This window comes from Lathamus discolor, chromosome 6 (genome assembly GCF_037157495.1).
Source record: "Lathamus discolor isolate bLatDis1 chromosome 6, bLatDis1.hap1, whole genome shotgun sequence".
Lineage (NCBI taxonomy): Eukaryota > Metazoa > Chordata > Aves > Psittaciformes > Psittacidae > Lathamus > Lathamus discolor.
In genome coordinates, this window is record NC_088889.1 from 28,468,228 (window position 1) to 28,488,457 (window position 20,230).

Genomic DNA, 20,230 nt, shown 5'->3' on the forward strand with positions numbered 1-20,230 from the left:
GAGACAGTATATTAATTACGGAAAAAGTGATTACTGAACGTATCTGTAACGTTTTAATAACTTTCCTTACAACTTTAGTTAAATATTCAGTCTGTTAAATCTGTTCTGATGTGAAACATGTACTAAGTTGCTTGTTACTATTGATAAAGCTTTATAAATCACCTTTGGAAACAAATGTGTATGTTTTTAAAAAGAAATAAAGGCAAAAAAGGAAATAAGTGTTAGTTATATATGCTGAAAGCATTACTTTTTATTCTAGGAAGGATCAAATACATGAATTGAAATGCAAATATAACTACTGATGGCAAAAATACCTTGAAGTGGTTAGCTACCAAGGGATTTGGAAATTATGGAAAGCTTAATTGAAGAGTTAGATTTAAGATATGCTAGATGTGTTAAGATTTTTTTCTATACTAATTTATTTTGTCTGGTGAATTGCATGTAATTTCTCCAGCATTTTTATTTTTTAGGATAATTTTAGATGAAGCTACTTTGCATCTGTCTGACAAGTGCAACACTGTTACAGTGAACCTTCACAGAGGTAAGTCTATTTTAGATGTGACTAATGATTTGAGAGCCTAAAGAAACAAAGTAGCAAAGTTATAGACATATTCAACATTTATAAAGGTCGTTTGAAGAAGAGGTCTGAGACAAGGAGAAGCAAGTTGAATATGAATGAATAATGCAGTGTTGATTAAAAATCTGGGTACTCTAGTTTGAACTTGTGCATGCAGAAGTATGTCAGGGAACAGCAACTTGCAAGTCTTTCATTTTCTTATTGCAGTTCCATAATAGGCATTTGGAAAAAAGCATTTTTTTAAAAATCTGCGGTTGGCACCATAAAAAGTCCTCATAGAAAAGAGACGTCATTTTATGAGCTGTCTGTTCTAAAATGTTGAAATTGAAAGGTGTTATATGGCACAGAGTTCTAGGTTCTGCCAAGAATGATAACTGATTTGCTCTCGTATAGTTACAGTCTTCAAGGACTGAGGAACTTGAATCAATATTTAACAAATTAATTGGAGAAATAATGAAATCCTGTGCCCACAAAACTGTATTTATTAACTAAGAGATCTGTAGTGAAGGACAAAGTAAAGATATGCTTGTTTTCTTATAAAAAGGAAAAGGGGAATAACATATTAATGGTACTGAAAGATTAGTAAAATATGAAAATGTCCTCTCTCACCTAAACTAAAAAACTGCTGGGATGCTTAGTCACTCAACTTCTGTGTGCGTCTTTCTCTAACTCACACACATGGGATAAGGATAAATACATTACAAGATTACACTGCAGACAGATGGTGGCAGTGGGAGTGATATATTGGATTAAAAAGGTTTGAGTAATTGGAATTTGAACTCTGAGATTAATCCTCATAAAAGAATAAAATCAGAGATGGAAAAGGTTTTGGTAAAAAAGATCTCTTTTCAAGTTCATGCTATTTCTAATGGTTTAATAACCAAAAATACATAATATGGATCATGTTTGTTAAGTCTTTTTTTTTTTTTTTTTTTAATAACTCATTGTCTTTCAGATTATGTTCGTGTTATGGATATGGGACTTCTGGAACTAACCATTACAGCAGTAAAATCTGATTCTGACGAGGAAAGAGTAAGTATTAAATCACAAATAAAATTAAATGTAAAGTTTCCATGACAGATTGTGATTTGAAAATTGCTTTATTATACTTAGAATCAAGGAAGGTTTTCAGTTTACTTGTACTATTTCTTCTAAGTTTTTTTTGACCTAATCAAGTAAATTAATTTAAAACCAGCTGTGCATTAATGCTATTTTCATGGAACCTTATGTTGATCTGAACTGTATTCTGAGCTTTTTTTTTTTTTGTTATGTAGACTAAACCACATTTTGAGCTGCACTGTTCCAGTGACGTAATCCATATTCGTACCTGCTCCGATTCGTGTGCTGCCCTAATGAACCTAATACAATATATTGCAAGTTATGGTGATTTGCATCCACCTGCTAAAACAGAGATTAAACGTGGCGTTAGCAAGCCAAAAATGAAGGTATAAAATGGCAAAATAATAACAACTTATCTTGATGTTTCCTTGGTAATTAAAACATTAATTATGTTTTAATTTTGATGTCCCTAGTCTATTTCCAAAGAATATAAAATTTCTCGGAAAGAAATTAACAGATTTAACTAGCTTCAAATATATTTGAGAGTAAAATGGTGACTTTTTTTCTACTTTGGTCACTACTTAATATTTTAAAATATTTTGTGCTGTTTGCCTATTCCACTTTATTCTTATCTAAAGGAGGAAATTCCAGGACATATATATTCTGTCCAAGTGCTCTGATGGTATAAATACCCTGAACCATAATGTTGTAATCTACTTTATGAATCATCTAGCTTGGAGTTTCAGCTCACTAGATTATTTCTAAAGTTAAGGTGTTACTTACACTTTTAGATGTGTATCAAGCCATTCTAGCAAAATCTTATTCAGAATGCAGTTGCAGTTCTCTTTAAGATGTAACTATGTATAGTGCCTCTCTTACAGGTAGAGACCTTTAGCCAACCATCTTCCCATGGCCCAGGCCTTGCTGAATCAGAGCAACAGATTTTGCGAGATTTGATGAGTGATGCAATGGAGGAAATTGAGACTCAACAGACTGCCTCTGCTATGAAACCAGAGTCTAATGGTAAGAATCCTCTGGAGGCATAAGTACACACGAAGTACAGCTTTTTTGGAAGGAAAGAGGTATTGAAAGTTTTCATAGAATAGAATCATAGAATGGTTTGGGTTGGAAAAGGACCCTGAGAGCATCTGGTTCCAATCCCCCTGGCATGGGCAGGGAGGCTTCACACTAGACCATGTCACCCAAGGCTCTGTCAGCATGGCCTTGAATAATGCCTGGAATGGAGCATTTACCACTTCTTTGGTCAGCCTGTTCCCAGTGCCTCACCACCCTTACAGTAAAGAACTTCCTTTTATATCTAACCTGAACTTCCCCTGTTTAAGTTTGAACTCATTACCCCTTGTCCTATTGCTACAGTCCCTAATGAAGAGTCCCTCTCTGGCATCCCTGTAGGCCCCTTCAAGTACTGGAAGGCTGCTATAATGTCTCCACACAGCCTTCTCTTCAGGCTGAACAGCCCCAACAGTCTCAGTGTGTCTTCATATGGGAGGTGTTCCAGCCCCCTGATCATCCTCATTGCTCTCCTCTGGACTTGCTTCAACAGCTCCATGTCTTATGTTGAGGACACCAAAACTGTACATAGTACTCCAAGTGGGGTCTTATGAGAGCAGAGTAGAGGGGCAGGATCACCTCCTTTGACCTGCTGGCCACACTCCTTTTGATGCAGCCCAGGATATGGTAGTTTTCTGGGCTGTGAGCGCACACTGCTGGCTCATGTTCATTTTCTCATTGACCATATTGCTGCAAAAAGACTTTATCATGGTTAGAGTTAAATCCAGGTTTAAATTGGCTGAAATAGAGAATGTCACTATTTCAATGATGTCTGGTCCTCTTTTTGGTGGCAGAAGGTGAGGTGTCAGTGTAGTACTGAAAGTTATTGATGCTGTGGTCTACTAGAATGAGAAACTTGAACACAAAATTTTGTTGTTGGAGTTTTTTTTTGTTTGTTTGTATCTGTGGGTTCTTTTTTAAATAATTTTTCACTATTTTCTCCATATCTACTGTTAACTGGTCATGATTATAATGTAATCACTTCAAATTTAAAGTGGATTAATTTTTTAATTTTTGTTTATAGTAGAAATGGATTCAAGGTACAATAAGTAACTTGATGTAATTGAAGTAACATATTTTAGTTAACTGTTAGGTAATTTGGTTTCTATTTTCACACTTTGTAAAGATTTTTCCACTGAAGTCTGTTTTTTCTCCACCTTCATTCAATTCCCAGGAATTTTGGATGACAGATCTCAAACTCAGGAACCATCTTGCTCAGATCTCTTCTTGTTTCCAGATGAAAGTGGAAATATCTCACAAGAGCCAAGTCCCACTTACGATTCATTCACTCATCACCTGATAAATGAGGCCATAGGAGACATTCCTGCAGAAAGTGATGATTTCTGCATTCTTTTTGCACCAAAAGTTGCTGTTGCTGTAAGAAGCTTTGAGAATTACTATATATGTATAAGATAAAGTACAGAAAAGCCTATGTAAGACCTGGGCAAATTAGACTTCATAGCTTTTTATGATTGCCTTTGTGGTAATCTGATCAGTGGCAGAGTAGCAGAAAAATAATCTTTAAGGACTTCACACATTGTTATTGTGAGGAATGAATTGCAAGTATTTTCAGATATACATGATTTTTCTTTATCTCAGCAGTAAATAATTGTCAGGTCTGAATATTACTTTACACCATATTGGCAATTTTCCCATGGTTTTAGTCAGGTTTTATCATTACCAATTTGACTTAGAGCGATGGCATAGTTAGAAAAAGAAAGTATTCTAAGCAAAATACAGTATTTATCAAAATAGCTGCTTTGCACATCTCCTTTCATTAATTTATCTTATAGTCAAAGCTTGCAATGCTTTTATTGGCTGAAGATCTTTGCCAAACCTCAGAGAAAAGCTTGTGTGTCACTTTACAGCGCTCTCTGTCCACTGCATTAAAAGACTTAGGAAACTACACTCAAACTCTTTGAAAACAGCTTGTGTTCATGTTTTTTTTAGTATTTCTGGTTGTATTCTTCATAAGAGACAGAAGTAGTTCTGAATCTGTAGAAGCTGGTTTTGCCCAGTTATCTTTGAGCTTGTTTGTTTCCAGAAGTGCTATTATGGTAATCTGGGCTCTTCATGTTTTTTCTTTGTTTTCAACTCTTGTTTTGTTTTATGTACAGTTTGGATAAAGTAATTTGGGTTTTTGTATTGTTTTGTTAACATTTATCAGCTTCTGGTTTATTTTTGCATTTTTTGGTCTTTAAATAGTTCCTAAACAAAGCCTCTTTTGTATAAGCTTTGGAAGACAGTACAGAATAGTTTCTTTTCTTTTCATAGGTAGGAAAGCAGATTTCCCTTCCTCATGCTATATACTTTTTTTTTTTTCTCTCAATTAGGAAAAAGAGGAAGAGCCAGTAATAAAAATACTGGTTGATGATGCAATTATCATAAAGGAAAATCATTTCAGCCAACCTATTAAAAAAACAGATACAAGCAAAGCTCCCCTTCATTTTCCTGTTCCTCTGGTACGCTATGTTGTAAAGGAAATTTCTCTTATTTGGCATCTCTATGGTGGAAGGGATTTTGGCACTGCACCACCACCATCTCCAGCTAAAAGTTTCATGTAAGTGTTTGGTAAAATTCTGAGGACTAGAACACTTAAAAATACTTAACTTTCCTTTGAGGTTAATCTCACTATTCAATCTCAAATCTTCCTTGCTTTCTTTTTTGCTCCCTTCTCACAAGGAATCAATCATAGAATGGTTTGGGTTGGAAGAGACTCAAAGATCATCTAGAATCTTCTTACAGAGTTTAGCTCCATGCACCAGAGTATATTTTTCCCATGTCTTAACCTGGACAAATTGGCATTGGGTTGGTGGCGTTTTTTTGGATGGAGGGATGGGTTTTCCTTTTAAGGGTTGTATTACAGGTTAAGTTTTCCTGAAGAGCTTAGGGCTTAAGGAGCATGAAAGACTTGCTGCGGTAGCTGGCATCTAGTCTTCAGGATGTCATGTAAGCTAATGAGTAATTAATATTATCAGAGCCAAAATTAAGGAAATGTTTCATGAATGTTAATTTGGTGGGAGGCATGTACCTTGCATTCTCCTTAAGTATGCATTACTTGAACAGTAAAAAGAAAGTATTTGGTTAACAGAAACACAAGTTCTGTTTTTCCCCATTTTGGTTTTTTTTTGGGGGTGTGTGTGATTTCTAGTATTTTTCTCTCATAACCGTTTAAATACTATTAAGTTATATCCAGTGAAATATATATGGTTTTACTGTTAGGTTACAACTCATAAATTTAATCTACAAAAGTGTATTTTTCTTGTTTATTTCCTCAGAAGTCCCCATAGTTCCCCTTCTCATACACCAACGAGGCATGGACGGAGCACAGCATGTGGTGGAAGAGGAAGAAACCCAGACTTCCTGATGGAAATACAGTTAAGCAAGGTGAAGAAACAGCTTCAGAGATGCTTGTGTGTGAATATCTTAACATGTTATATGTTTGATAACAGCTTTCCATTAGAATTCTGTAGGATTTCTTCCATTAGTATCTGCATCTAAGCATTTTGAAGGTGATGAATTTAGAATTTAACAAAAATGTATTTGTTCTTCTAGAATGGTATTATTTACTTACTGAATAAACGTGTTTCTAAAGATGAAGGATATTTAATATTCTTAAAGATTTTATTATAAACATGTTTTACAAGGACTGTTCTGTCTTCAGTTCTATTCTGAATTCATATGCCTATTATCAAATTCAATGTTCTAGCAAAATAACTGGAATGTCGGTCTTTTGAGACAGTGCATAGTTTGGTAACTGGATATTAAATAGCATCCAGTTTTGTGACAGTATCGTCCCTGTATTTCCTTTAATGTATTTGGCACCCTTAAGGCATAAGTATGTAACTGTTGTTTTTAAGCTTGTGCTTAGCTCTTAACATAGAAACTAGATTCTCAATTCTGACACTGTGAAGAACATAGTCAAGGAAGTATTCAAATTTCGTGTTAAACGGATCAATAATAAAACGCTTTCAAAATAAGGCTTTCCAAACCTTTCTGTAGACACGAAAGGTACTACATAAAACTGAATGCCTTTTACAGTCTGTGTGCATGTCTAAACCTTAAAATTCATCCCGTTAGCACTCCAAACTTAAATGCTTAGTGCTTATATTAACTTTTTCTAGAAAACACATGACATTGCAATAAAAAAAGGAAAAAAGTAAGCATTTCATATTCTGTTTGAAAAATGTGTGGAAATGTAACAACCTGTCTTAATTTGCAGGTGTCTAATGAGTTGGTGTTAGTACTGAGGCATAAAGGACTTTTGATTTATTTATTTTTTTTAATTTCTTTTTTCCTCTGTGTGTGTGTTTTGTTTTGGTTCTGTCTGTCCCTCTCCCTCCCCCCTCCCCACCTTAGTACAAGGCTTAATAATAATGATGATGTCTAACAAGGAATTAAGGCAAAGAGTGTGGAAAACGTAAAGGTTCTGAACAGTGATTATGATAAACATCTATTTTTCTCTTCAACACTTCAAATGTTCCAGTTTGCATGGTATCTTGAGTACGAGGCACTTAAATAGCGTGGTTTTTAACATCAGTATCTGGCCAGTAGAGGCCACTGTTCTGTTTGTATGTGTGCTCTGCTTCATTACATTGCAGCCCAGGATGCTGTGGAGGTTATCGAGGCAGAGAATGATTTGTAGGTAACCACAGGTCTCTGAAAATGAGAACTATATCAAGAGGTGAGGAGAAGGAGAGAATTCAGAATTCTTTAGAACTGATGAAAGGTAATGGATTAACATTTACGTAGACTAAGGTGAATAAAGAAAAAGGAAACTGAGACTGGAAGAATCTAATTGAAAAGTCCGTTCATAGGAAAGAAACCTTACCTTCCTAAGTCTAGAATGTACGGGACTCAAGAACTGCAAGATAGCCTGGTACAGGCTTTAAAATGCTATAAGAAACATGTCAGGGTTGAGAGGAGTCAATATTAAAACGCAAAATGTGTTCTTTGTCTCATGCTCTTTGTTCTGGCTTGGAATTTACATCTTAAAATATGAACAGGTGCAAAGCTAGGAACTGGAAAATTTCAACTGCTAGCCATGCAAATATCTGAGTAGTTTTCAGAAGTCCTAATATTATTCCTGTAAGTTAGACAGGCTTTAAAGATCTTATGAGTGATGTTGGTTTTTTGGTTTTTGTGGTGTGTTGTTTTGTTTGTTTGGGGTTTTTTTTTGGTTGTTGTTTGGTTGGTTTTTAATTATTATTACCTATTGTTAATGGTTGTTTTTCACTGAAGCTGATTATGCTGTTTTTCTTTCCTTTATGAAAGGTGAAATTCCAGCATGAGGTATACCCTCCAGGTGGTGCAGAAGGTGAATCCTGTCTGTTGGAGCAGCCAGTGTCACGGCAGGTTTTTATTGTTCAAGACCTCGAAATCAGAGATCGCTTAGCTACATCACAGATGAATAAATTTCTCTATCTCTACTGCAGTAAGGAGATGCCCAGAAAAGCACATTCAAACATGGTACAGTTATGGAATATGTTAATTCATTATATGTTATATATGTTATTTGTCATTGGACTCATTGTGGGCATTGTATAAATTTCTTGATCTTGAAGAAAAAGGAACATGAGGTCATGGAACATTGAAGTAATACAACTTGTTGATGGTTATTTGCTTGACTCCTTGTGGATATTCAAACAAAAATTTAGTTTGAATATTCGTATGTCAAGTATTAATGTTTTTGAGATTCTGTCAGTTTAAAAAAAGTAGATTTGCAGGACTACTTTGGTAGCTTTCATATTCTGTTTTTGAACAAACATCTTGCATGAGCATGATTAGATCTTTCACTACAGATGCGGAGTTGTAGTTTTATGGTATACTGTAGTCTTACTGGTTCTATAAAGGATTTATGATTTTTTTTTTTGGGGGGGTTACTATTTTCCATTTTTATAACATACATAGTATTTATGCAATAGTTTTATTATGGGTAGGTGGAATTGAACTAGTGCAGAGGTTTTGCAGTAGAAGTTTTTCTCTGCTAGTGTTCTGATATTTAATAATTGTGAATGCTACTACTTTTATTTCTTGTTTTGCTTCTTTTCAGTTAACAGTTAAAGCATTACATGTCCGTCCAGAATCTGGCAGATCCCCACAGGAATGTTGTTTACGTGTTTCACTAATGCCGCTTCGCCTCAATATTGACCAGGTCAGTTGTGCCTATGCGAAAAAACCCCAAAAGAAACAAACACAACCCACCAACCACCACCACCCCCCCCCCAAAAAAAAAAAAAAAAAGACCACCCCACCCCAAAACAAAACAAACCCCCACCCCCCAAACAATCAGACAAAACCAAAATGCAGCCATTTTTTATTTATTTAATAATAGTGGGCTTTTTAAAAGATATTTGTAACCATCATACCCATTATATGGGATTGTTTTCTTGTTTGACGCCTTTTTTTATGGTCAGTCACACCTATCTTTTGGACCTATACCACTTTGTTTATATCTGTGTTAGAACTTGTTTTCTTCTCCAGCTGTTAGACTAGCCTTTTTTTTTTTTTTTTTTTTTTTTTAATTTAAAAACTAATAATATTTATAGACCTGGCTGTTTACTCAATAATACCAGTTTACCTCCTGAGACTTCCGATGATAGCAAATGCTTTGGAATCATGGCTTTTCTTGAATGATCTTGCTTTATTTGTTCATGAAGTGGCTTTGGTGTTTTAAACTGAAAAAAGATAATAATTAATTTAGAAGCTATTCACAACATTCCAGGCAAGGACTGTTGATACTTGAGGGCTGCTTCCATGCTCTGCAGGCTTTGGTCTCACTATCAACTGCAGTGGCAGAACAGAAATGAGATAAATTGTTTTACTTTCTTTAGCAAAATATTTTTCATATACTTAAGAAACAGGTGTTTTTTTTCCTCTACACTGCTAAGAAAGCTACATAAGTTTGGACATTCGAAGTGTGGTTATTGCTCTTTGTTGAGGCATTTCTTGCTTAATTTGCCATCTGCAGAGAAATGAGAGTTTATTTTGGGTTTTCATTTGTTTGTGTATTTTACATTTCCCTCAACACACATGAGAACCAGGTTTCATTTTACTGTTAGAAAAATTGAACTCTGGTTTGTAAAAATTTCATTGAGAAAAATAGCATACAAATACTGCCATCTAGTGAGCAAATAATTTCCCTCTTGATTACATTTCTAGGTCTTTTATCTTCTGTAATATAAACAAAATTCACCTTTACAGCTTCTGCAAAATAACCACAGCTTTCTTGGAAGCACAGGCTGCATGCAGTCATGTGAGAAATTCTTATTACTACTTAAGTTGTCTGTGTATCACTTAGAAACAAAAAAGGAAAAGAAGTCCAGGTATTAGTAATGATAGGGTGAACAAGGCGCCATTGTGATGCATCTGCCAAAAAGAAAAGAAAACTAATAACTTCAGTATGTTAATAAGACATTAATAGCTAGTATTAATGACTTTCAATGAAGCAGTGATAAGATCTGATCTGGGGTAATTTGTCTGACATTGGCAGTATTGGAGATGAATATAAAATATGCTTAAATACTCTTTCATTGGAAATTGGAGAAAAGTTTATAGCCATTAAAACACTTGGGTTCTGGATCAGTCTCCAAAATGAGAGTAGAGATGATGAAAACAATTCTGGAGTTTAAGACACAGCTAGATAGATTATGAAATCATATTATGTGTAGCAGGGGGGCAGTGACTAAGAGGGTCTTTCTGGTTCCTGTCCTAGATTTCTTTGTGACTTCTGCGCAAGTTAAGAGTCAAAAAGAAGAAATGTGTTTTGATTCATATATAAGAGCTATAATAGCAGATAATATTTTTTAGAGAACTGTGGACTCATTTGTTTTTTTTTTAACATGATTTTTTAACCTGATTGTATTTTATTTTTGACATTAGGATGCTTTGTTTTTCCTGAAAGATTTTTTCACTAGCCTCTCTGCAGAAGTAGAACTCTTAGTTACTCCAGATCCTGAAGGTATGCTTTTCAAAAATCTAACATGAAGGTGCTTCTTCACATGTCTGTAAATTCACGTGTGAATCTTGTCTGTGTAAAAGAACTTACGTTAAGGACCAAACCCCAACATTAGTAACTAACTGTTAGAACACAGAAACCTTGTGTGTTTTAGCTTTGTATTTTATAAATAGCAACAAAGGTCTTCAGTATCTGGAATCTCCATTGTATAAAAGATTTCACCAAAATTGGAGTATCTTTAATCAGAACTTCAGAAAAAATAGAGGGCTTATGTGTACAATGTTAGCAGTTATTATTAAATACGTTATTTAATACCTCGTGCATAAAAGAGTTTGTCTAATAGCTTGAAGTTGTGTAACTGCTAAAGAAACAGATTTCAAGTTTATAAAGAAGCAGTGCAGTGTATGTATACAGTTAAAGCAGTACTTCTAATTAACTACACCATCTGATGCAAAAGCCAGTATACACTGAGAAGCATATTTCCTCTTTTAACTATATTTGTAAATCTGTTAGCAGCTATTATTTACTTATTGAGACATCATACTGAAATGCATAGGTAACAAAGTACTCTGCAATACTGCAGAGTATGCTGCAATTAAAGCTAGGTGGATTATTTATGCTGATGCATAAATCTCAGCTTCTTATAACAATTTCTGTTGAGAACTAAGATATTATCCTACTAAAAGAATCTAAATATTATGCTTCTAGTAATTCCTTTTAATAAGCATTAGAGCTTACTGAGGACACAGTAATTGTATAAACACAATCTTTTTGTAATCACTGTGAAAAATATGAGTCAGTTTACTGTGTATGATTTCTTCTCTTAGTTAAGAAGTCTCCTGGTGCTGAAGTTACATGTAGTTTGCCCAGGCATGTCAGCAGCCTTAAGGAACCAAGTCCAGTCATTTCTTTCTCATCACACAAACAAGCAAATGAAAATGCTAGCATGGATTCTGTGGATGTTGTTAATGGAGAAGATCATTATTTCCCACAAGAAGTGATGTCATACAGTGATCAGCCAGTATTTTTCAGGTAATCTTTCATTACAAAATTTCCAGTGACACACGGCTGTTCTGTTGAGTGTTTTAAGAATGTATAGCGATAAACTGTTCCGACCTTATGACAAGGTACATTTTTTTGTTTGTTTATTGACTGATTATGGAAATAAAATATATTTGCTTTGACACTGAAAGGTAACTAATGATTTTAACTTCTACACACTACTGTGCACAAGAAAATAAAATTAAAGCTCTGCCATGCATAGAACCAGTAATGAGATGTTTCATGAAGAAATAAAAAGAGGAGTCTGTACTCTGATGTCTAACAATGTACGTTAATTCTGATATCATTGGAGATGAAAGTATATGAAGGAAAAGGATATCATGGGAGAGGTACACGATTAAGATATCACAAGAGAAACTCTAGTGTAGTCCTGACTGGAAAGTGATAATGAAAATTGCAGCTTATTATTTTTCTCATGTTTTCAGATCATAAGTGCCTCTAACCACAGATGTGTGCTTTGGTAAGCTGGGCAGAGCCAAATTATGAGAGAATGGCTGTGAAAATTGAGGGAAGGTGTTCACCTGCAGGCTTAGTAGCAGTTTTGCAGGATTGTTGAATTTATTATAAATGCTAACCTTGACTAGATGTTAATAAGCCAAGGTAAGCTGAATTTGCCACTGTATTTTGTACACTTGCTCTGAAGTACTATCACAGTAACTAGAGGATTTCTGGCTTCTAGAAAAGGGAAAGCCATTGGTTTCTTTTTGTAAAGATAATTTTATTTCCTTTCACGTTTCTCACTGAAAAATTTCCTTTGTGTATCCCAGAGAATTTCGTTTTACATCGGAAGTTCCAATACGGCTTGATTACCATGGCAAACATGTATCAATGGATCAGGTTTGTGTACAGTGCTGGTGCTGTAGGAAAAAAAAATAGATGTTGTTTGCTTTGGTGTGTCCCTTCCCCCCGCCCCCCCCCCCCCCACATGTGAGCTGAGGTATATTTTTATGTCTCTACTTACTATGGATGTGATCTTGAGAAATCTAGAACTTCTCCACTGCACCCTCCCCACTTCAATAAAGCTTAACCTTGTTTCACTCTTAATTTGAAAACTAGGGAGTGGATCCTCCAGGTATGATTAACTCAGAATGAGACTTTCAGTCACATTTATCAACTCATTGGCTGGCTGGATATCTACAAAGCTGTGGTGCCCTCAAAGGGTAATACCACTGTCTGATGCCAGAATTGTGCATTTTTTTTTTCTCCATCATGTAATGCCAAAGTCTTTTTCTTTTCCCTGTTTCCATCCCATGCAGTCAAGTAGCGTGTGGGCTTCAGTGTCAATGGCAGAATTTAATACTGATTAAAAAATGCTTATGGTTCTCTTTAAAATATGTATTGGTTATCATACTAAGTTTACAGAGCAGACCTCAAAAAATCCTGTGTGCGCAACCAGATTTGTACTTGGTCATGGCAAGTAGTAAGAATATATGGACCAGTAAAAGCAGCAACTTCTTGCATTTGCACTTCTGCTGAATAAAATGAAAACGTGAAGTAGCAGCTGTAGAATGCCTGGAACACACTAATGCCAGAGCTACATTTACATCGTTTATTGTATCTTAATATTTCTTAAGAAGCCTTCTTGTACGAGGTGTTTTTGTTAGAGTAGTCAGATAAGCTAGATTTCATCTTCTGCAAGTGTTCATGTAACAATTTCATAGCACTGTAGTGAGTAGTACTTGGGACACTAGGGTAGAATCAGTTTAGACAGAAATGCCTGAAATAAGAGTTGAGATGTTGAAATTATTTCTCACTTGCAGATTGTACAGAATGAGTGAACTAATATACTAACAAAGTATTTCACTTACAGGGGACACTAGCTGGGATTCTTATTGGGCTTGCTCAGTTAAACTGCTCAGAATTAAAGCTGAAGAGACTTTGTTACAGGCATGGGTAAGTTTATCGAATTGTAGATTAACATTGGGACTGCAAATTGAACTGAATGCAGCAAGAAAAAGGCAAACTGTGATAAGATGGACTTGTAAAATCTGAGACACTTTCTGACTTTACAGATATTTCTTGATTCTAGTTTTCATAAAATATATAGCATTCAAGAACGTCATTAATTTTCAGGATAGTAATATATGTGCTAATCTTGGTGCTAAAGAATTTTACCCAATTTTTTTTATTGAACTGGATGTGATTATGCAGTCTTGAGCTTCTGTGAAGAACATAACATGCAAAATGCTTGGATTAGCCAAGAGCAACAGAAGGTGACACTTGAAAACAGCTTTTCTTTTGTTAAAATGTTGTTGTTTACTTCAATGAATAATGTGTTTGTCTTACTAGGAATCATATGTTTAAAAAATATAATAATTTTATTTACTTCAGTTTATTAGGTGTGGATAAATTGTTCTCCTATGCCATCAGTGAATGGCTTAATGATATAAAGAAAAACCAGCTACCAGGAATTTTGGGAGGAGTAGGGCCCATGCATTCCTTAGTGCAGTTAGGTAAGTTAATTCTTACTTCTGTTCAGACATATATGGCATTTTCTTTAAAAACCAAACAAAATCTGACAAACCTGTGATATATAGAGTGTTGATACTTGTTTTCACTTTTCTCACTTCCTCTCAAAGCAATCTGATTGTCTAAGAGAGCTTTCTAACTATGGTGTTATGTCTTCATATTCAGTCCAAGGTCTGAAAGACTTGGTGTGGTTACCAATAGAGCAGTACCGAAAGGATGGCCGTATTGTAAGAGGCTTTCAAAGAGGAGCAGCTTCTTTTGGCACTTCCACTGCAATGGCAGCACTGGAGCTAACAAACAGAATGGTTCAGACTATACAGGTATAGTGTGTTACTTCTGGAGTTAAGACATAGGCTGAGAAATGTTGCTAGTAAGTGCTCTATACTAAGCTAGTACCTTAACGCTGTATATTTAAAGCTGGGAACATATCTTTTAAGCAAAAGAAAATAGAAAAGCTTGCAGCAGCCTGTGAGGTGAGAGCTATGGCATCAGTGGTTAGAAATACTGTTAAAATATTGCTGAACACCCAGGTTGTTACATGTTTCTTAGTGTCTGTATTGCAATGTACAGTTTAATACTGAAATACTCAGCTGCACTAAAAAAATCACTGATACAGAGAAAGATGAGCCCTTCGCACACATGCATTTTCCAGTAATAGATTCTAAACTTTTTTTAAAATATCAGCTTGTCTGTACTTATTTAAAAAAACGCCACACCAACTAACCAAAAAAAAAAGTGTCTCAAAACCAATATTGGTTGTGTTAATGTACACACAAGTCTATAAGGCTTTCTGGATTTAATCCTAAAGTAATCATGCATTAAAGTGTCAAGAAATTTATGTTTCTTAATGTAAAATACATAATGAAATTACGCTTTTATCACCTAGTTTTGCAAAAATGTTATATGCGGCTAAGCCTGAACATCTATAGTAAAAAAATCCAGTGGTGTTATCCACATGAGTGGAGTTAAGTGTATGCTTGTATGTTTATTTGAAAACGTACCGTTGATCAAGTATTTCAGTTTCTGTCTTGCGCATTTTGTGAGTAGAAGATGCCTTTGAGGGAATAGCAATTAGGGTGGAAAAAACTGATCAAAGCCTACAATATTCATTCTTTCATTATGGAACTTGTATATTGTATAGTTACAGCTGTAGCCATTGCAGAAATTTTTTAGAAACCTTAATCTGATGTAAATTAATGTTATTTGTGGAATTATAAGTCTTTTTATTTCAATTATGTCACCCTATTAGTAGTTTAAATTTGTGACTTGATTCAATAAGATTTATATATTTTGCATTTGCTCCTGATCTTCAGGCAGCTGCAGAAACTGCATATGACATGGTATCACCAGGGCCTACTTTTATTGAAGCAAAAAAGATCAAACGATTCCATCCCCATCGTTTAGCTCATCAACCAGTAGACCTACGAGAAGGTGTAGCCAAAGCATATAGTGTAGTGAAAGAGGTGAGTGCAAAAGTAGTTTTCTTTAACCAAACTGAACAGTTACTTTCTAAGACAGCAAATAAAATATCGGTACTGGTTTAAGTTCAGCTAATGAAGAAGGGGATTTAAGTTTTGAATAAGACTGTTCATCAGTTTTCTTAAACCGACAGAAACCTTGCCTGGAAAATTTGGGGAAGAAGAAATAAATTGATGAGTGTGAATAGGACTCAATTGTTCTACAGTTGTGAGGATTTAGTTATTCTGAGAGATGTAAACCTGATTTCCCATCCCGTGTCATCTGTCTCCCCTTCCTTCCCCCTTACCTCTCTCCCCTTCCCCTTTCCCTGTTAACTCTGGAGTTAAGAAGTTCAAGCGTAATGCTGGATTTCAAATGAGTGAAGGCTCTTTTTACTATTACAGCGTATAACAATTAGAATGCCGACCTGGTTTTATTGTACTTTTGGTGTTGTATTTCAGTTAGTTGCACCTAATAGCATGTCTAGGAAGTTGGGTCTCAGCTGGGGGGGTTTCAGTGAATTCTGTTATTTTTTTTTTAACAGATCACAGTACCCAACAGTTTCTTCACTTAATGCACAAGAAACGCCACCAGAAGTTACATGAAATGTTTTCACAATAATTTATAGTAGTGTTATTTTAGGCTGCATTAGAAGAGCTAAATCATATTTGTGTTAGTATAATTGCACTACAGTTATAATACAAATAACAAAGAAGATAAATGCTGAGCAGTTTTAAGTTTCCCTTAAAATTAGGAGTGTTTTCTTTTTCAGTGTAAATAACTTCCGTTAATTTCTTAAAGGGGATTACAGACACAGCCCAAACCATCTATGAAACTGCTGCTCGTGAGCATGAAAACAGAGGAGTAACTGGAGCAGTAGGAGGAGTCCTCCGCCAAATTCCACCAACCGTGGTGAAACCTTTCATTGTCGCAACAGAGGCAACCTCAAATGTTCTAGGTGGAATGAGAAACCAGATCAGGCCAGATGTGCGTCAAGAAGAGTCTCAGAAGTGGCGCCTTGGGGAGGATTGAGATTATAAATGTGGCTCAGCAGGTAGCAAAGCTGGAAATGCAGAACACTGTCCCATTGGCAGTATTAGATGGAGCTCACTTCGTTTTGTCATGCTCATCTCAGGAACAAATGAGGTTTTCAACTACTGTTAGCAAAAAATCCAACCAAAAATATTTATGAAGTGGAAAGCGAATTGATACTTGCTTATACTGTGTGTTACCAATACATTTGATAGATAGTGCCAACATAGTGAAGCATGCGCTGCCAACTCAGACACATACTTGCTCTATTCCGTTTACCATATTTTTCTTGGTAGATTTAACATCTGAAGCAGCAGCCTATGTGGTGAAACTAAATATACTTTAAAGATGATTTCAGAGCATAGTCAAAGAACTGTCTTCGATGCTCTTTACTGACTAAAGGATAAAAGCTTTCATTTTTGACATGAAACATGAAGGCTATGTAATATGGAAGCAGATAATATTGTTTAGTGGTCATAAGCATTGCTTTTAGCGTGGCACTTAGAGCAGTGTTGATACACCTATGAACAGGATTTGTTCCTAAATATGAAATGCCTACTTTTGTGGGTCGTTGAAGAACCTGAATGTTGCAAAAACGTTCTGTTGTGTTGCACTTTAAATGATATGGCCTGTATATTGTGCTTTTTTTATAGTGTGAATAAAATGTAATGTGCATTATCCTTTAAGTGATTTGGAAGCTTATAAAAATTATTGAAAAGAGCATCATATGATGATGATCCTACAGAAAAGTGTCTTAAATTTGTTTAAACTCATGTTAAAACACTTGTTTTCTGTTACACTAATTACAATGCTAAAAATAACTATTCTTCAAGAAAACAGCAGTTAAATATTATTGTGGTCAACCATTCTTTGTAAGAATGAGAAATCCTAAGTAAAGTAAAACCAAATTATTTCATAGTTAAAATTCTACACAGACTTTATTTTTAATAATCTGCTTTAAAGTTCGTATTGTTGCAAAGTTGCTGCTCTCACAAGCTGATTTAAATTGTGCTTCATGAGTTATTTGACAATGAGTATTTGGGGTCATTTAATTTGACAAAAGACACAAACTTTTAAAATCGATGTTGGTACTGACATTATTTACAGTTTAGTAGGTGACCAGAGTCTCACAGAGCTTTATTAAGCAACTTGACATTATGCCATTTCTGAGCAGTTAAAAGGCTCAGCACTAGCTGTGCAGGAATAAAGTTTTTTGTTGTGTTCCCCCCCCCCCCCCCCCCCCCCGGTATTAGCAAAAACTGGAGGATAAAAAGTAAGGACTGTTCTGAATAGACAAATACTAATTCTGAATTTCAGCAATTTAACACTTCGGGTGATTTTGTCATAATCCTGTGCTTGTCTTAAATGAAGATTCTGTAAATAAATGCTGTGTGGAAAATCTCCACTGAAAGAGATACCAGATGCTCTTGATCAGACTTCAGTTTCTGTGAGTGATGAGGAAGTAGTTCCCTCTTTTAATGCCTGCTGCTAGCAAAAATTTTGCTGCTGGGCCTTACAGGACAAATAGGAGTCTATGAAGGAAAATAGTTACTGCTTGATCATCCTGATATCATGCTAAGCTATTCCTGAATGCCAGAGAATCTGGCTGGAAGGTAAATGATTTGAAAATGTCCCCTCTGCTGGGAAGACTTCTTCAGTTGGCTTGATTATTTCTTATAAAACAAAACTTCCAGTTATAAACAAGTTCTTGCATTGGGTAACTAGTGATATTAGAGCATTTTTTGTTGGTTTTTTGTTTTTTTTTTTGGTTTTTTTTTTTTCATTTACTGGAATCATCTAAGTTGTGGTACGCTTTGAGGACTTGGTAACTTAAACAGCTTGTAAGCAGAAGGAGATGCTTTTGAGAGGACAAATACCTGCTGAATTAATGGCACAAATTATTTTTCTGATGTAAAAATACTTGTTGCAGTTCATGCTTTTGTCCAGTAATTAGAGAACTCTGCATTAGAGAGAGGTCGCAGTATTGAGCATTTTGCACAGGAATAAGTTCCAGGTTTGCAGTTTGGCACCTCCTGAATGTCTTCTCAAGAAATGGCTGTGACTCAATGCAAGTAAGTAGCAGCACATCATTTTCATTTGCCATTACTGTACTGTGTAATTTTGGCTGGTCCAGTTTATCTAGTTAATTGAAGTATACTGTAATAGTAAAAATCTGCATACTTTATTCCTTTTTTACTTTGCTGAAAAGGAGCAGTTGCATTTCAGTGTTCATTTTATTTTCAGTTCTGTCATGGTCTGGTTGTACTGCAATGCAATTGGAATATATTTTTATATGAGGGCATGCTGTCAAGGTAAAACATTTTTAATAGAGTGTCTCTCATTGTCAGCTATACATATTGTACAAAATAATTAAACTTTACTTTTCACTATGTAAACGCTTGCATTTACTGCTTGCACTTTATTGAGCCTTTTCAGTGAAACCGATTTACATTTTTCCCAACATTTTTACAAGCAGTTTCTTAATTTTTTTATGTATATTCTGCGTTGTTTTTGAGTTGTGACATGACCGTGCAGTGTATGAAATGTTTAAAAAAACCCAAAAACCAAGCCTCCAAAACTAGCCTTCACATTTTAGGAACTTGTTTTCAAAATGTGTCTTGTATGGAGTGGCTTGTGTTTTAAATCAAAATGTATATATTGTGTGAGAAGGGGTTCATCAGATGCTCTGCTCAATACTGTAAGAGTTTTCAAGCACTTAAAAAATACCCAAAATGAGATTTGACTCTGGACATATTTCCTGGAAATTGAAGCCTATGGATACATTACTGTATTGCCTCAGAGCATGAGGACATCTGCAAAAAATATTGTTGTACTTGAGTTTTCCACTGAAATCAGTTCCTATAGATATTAGCATTTTTCATGTTTGTAGTGGGTGTAAACTGGCACAGTCTGTGTTTATGTTCAAATTCTTCAATATTGAACCAACTAACACTACTGCTACTACTACTACTACTTACTCCAGTACTTTACTGATAGAACTGTTATCCTGGGTTTTCTTAAGTATCCTAGCAGTTCAAATAAATAATACATTAAAGAATGCCTTAAGGGAAGTCGCTGAAGAAAGACAGCCATCTTTCTGAAAAATCAGAACAGACCCTATGCTGTATAAGAATCTTAGCATTGACTGACAGTAACACTCATCACATCCATGCGCAGGCAGTTTTCCATTTTCTTTCCAGTATCTGTTGACAGTCCCTAAATACTGCATTTTTTTAGCAGTGCGAGTATCCTGGGCATACTTGCCTAATGATAAGCATTCAGTCAGTCACTGTAGAGTGCATATGTGGTTAAGGGATGTGTCTTGGTTAGTATTCTTAAGTGGTTGACTGTGAACATAGATGGCTTGCTGTCATTGCCAGTTGTTTGAGTTGCCAAGAAAAGTTTCTTAATAAACCAAAGCATTGTTAAATGGTTACGAACAAGACACTTTTACTGAACGTGATGCGTATACCTGCAGATGTGATACTAATTCTACTTTAAATATAGAAATGTATGCATTTTGTAAATCAGTGGAATCCAAGAAT

The 20,230-nt window shown here is 35.2% G+C and overlaps 1 protein-coding gene across 2 annotated transcripts in view; it reads left to right on the forward strand.

Moving 5' to 3' along the window:
- ATG2B (autophagy related 2B) overlaps window positions 1–19,081 on the forward strand; it is a 49,911-nt gene extending 30,830 nt beyond the window's left edge. For both annotated transcript variants that reach the window (XM_065685451.1, XM_065685452.1), the window contains exons 26-42: window positions 471–541; window positions 1,533–1,609; window positions 1,852–2,022; window positions 2,518–2,659; window positions 3,882–4,084; window positions 5,041–5,267; window positions 5,986–6,094; window positions 7,982–8,176; window positions 8,760–8,861; window positions 10,589–10,667; window positions 11,492–11,696; window positions 12,494–12,563; window positions 13,537–13,619; window positions 14,058–14,179; window positions 14,361–14,515; window positions 15,509–15,658; window positions 16,455–19,081. In XM_065685451.1, coding sequence (XP_065541523.1) covers window positions 471–541; window positions 1,533–1,609; window positions 1,852–2,022; window positions 2,518–2,659; window positions 3,882–4,084; window positions 5,041–5,267; window positions 5,986–6,094; window positions 7,982–8,176; window positions 8,760–8,861; window positions 10,589–10,667; window positions 11,492–11,696; window positions 12,494–12,563; window positions 13,537–13,619; window positions 14,058–14,179; window positions 14,361–14,515; window positions 15,509–15,658; window positions 16,455–16,685 — 2,392 coding nt within the window. In that variant the 3' untranslated portion in view covers window positions 16,686–19,081. The remainder of the gene's footprint in view (window positions 1–470; window positions 542–1,532; window positions 1,610–1,851; window positions 2,023–2,517; window positions 2,660–3,881; window positions 4,085–5,040; window positions 5,268–5,985; window positions 6,095–7,981; window positions 8,177–8,759; window positions 8,862–10,588; window positions 10,668–11,491; window positions 11,697–12,493; window positions 12,564–13,536; window positions 13,620–14,057; window positions 14,180–14,360; window positions 14,516–15,508; window positions 15,659–16,454) is intronic.
- Window positions 19,082–20,230: the final 1,149 nt, after the last annotated feature.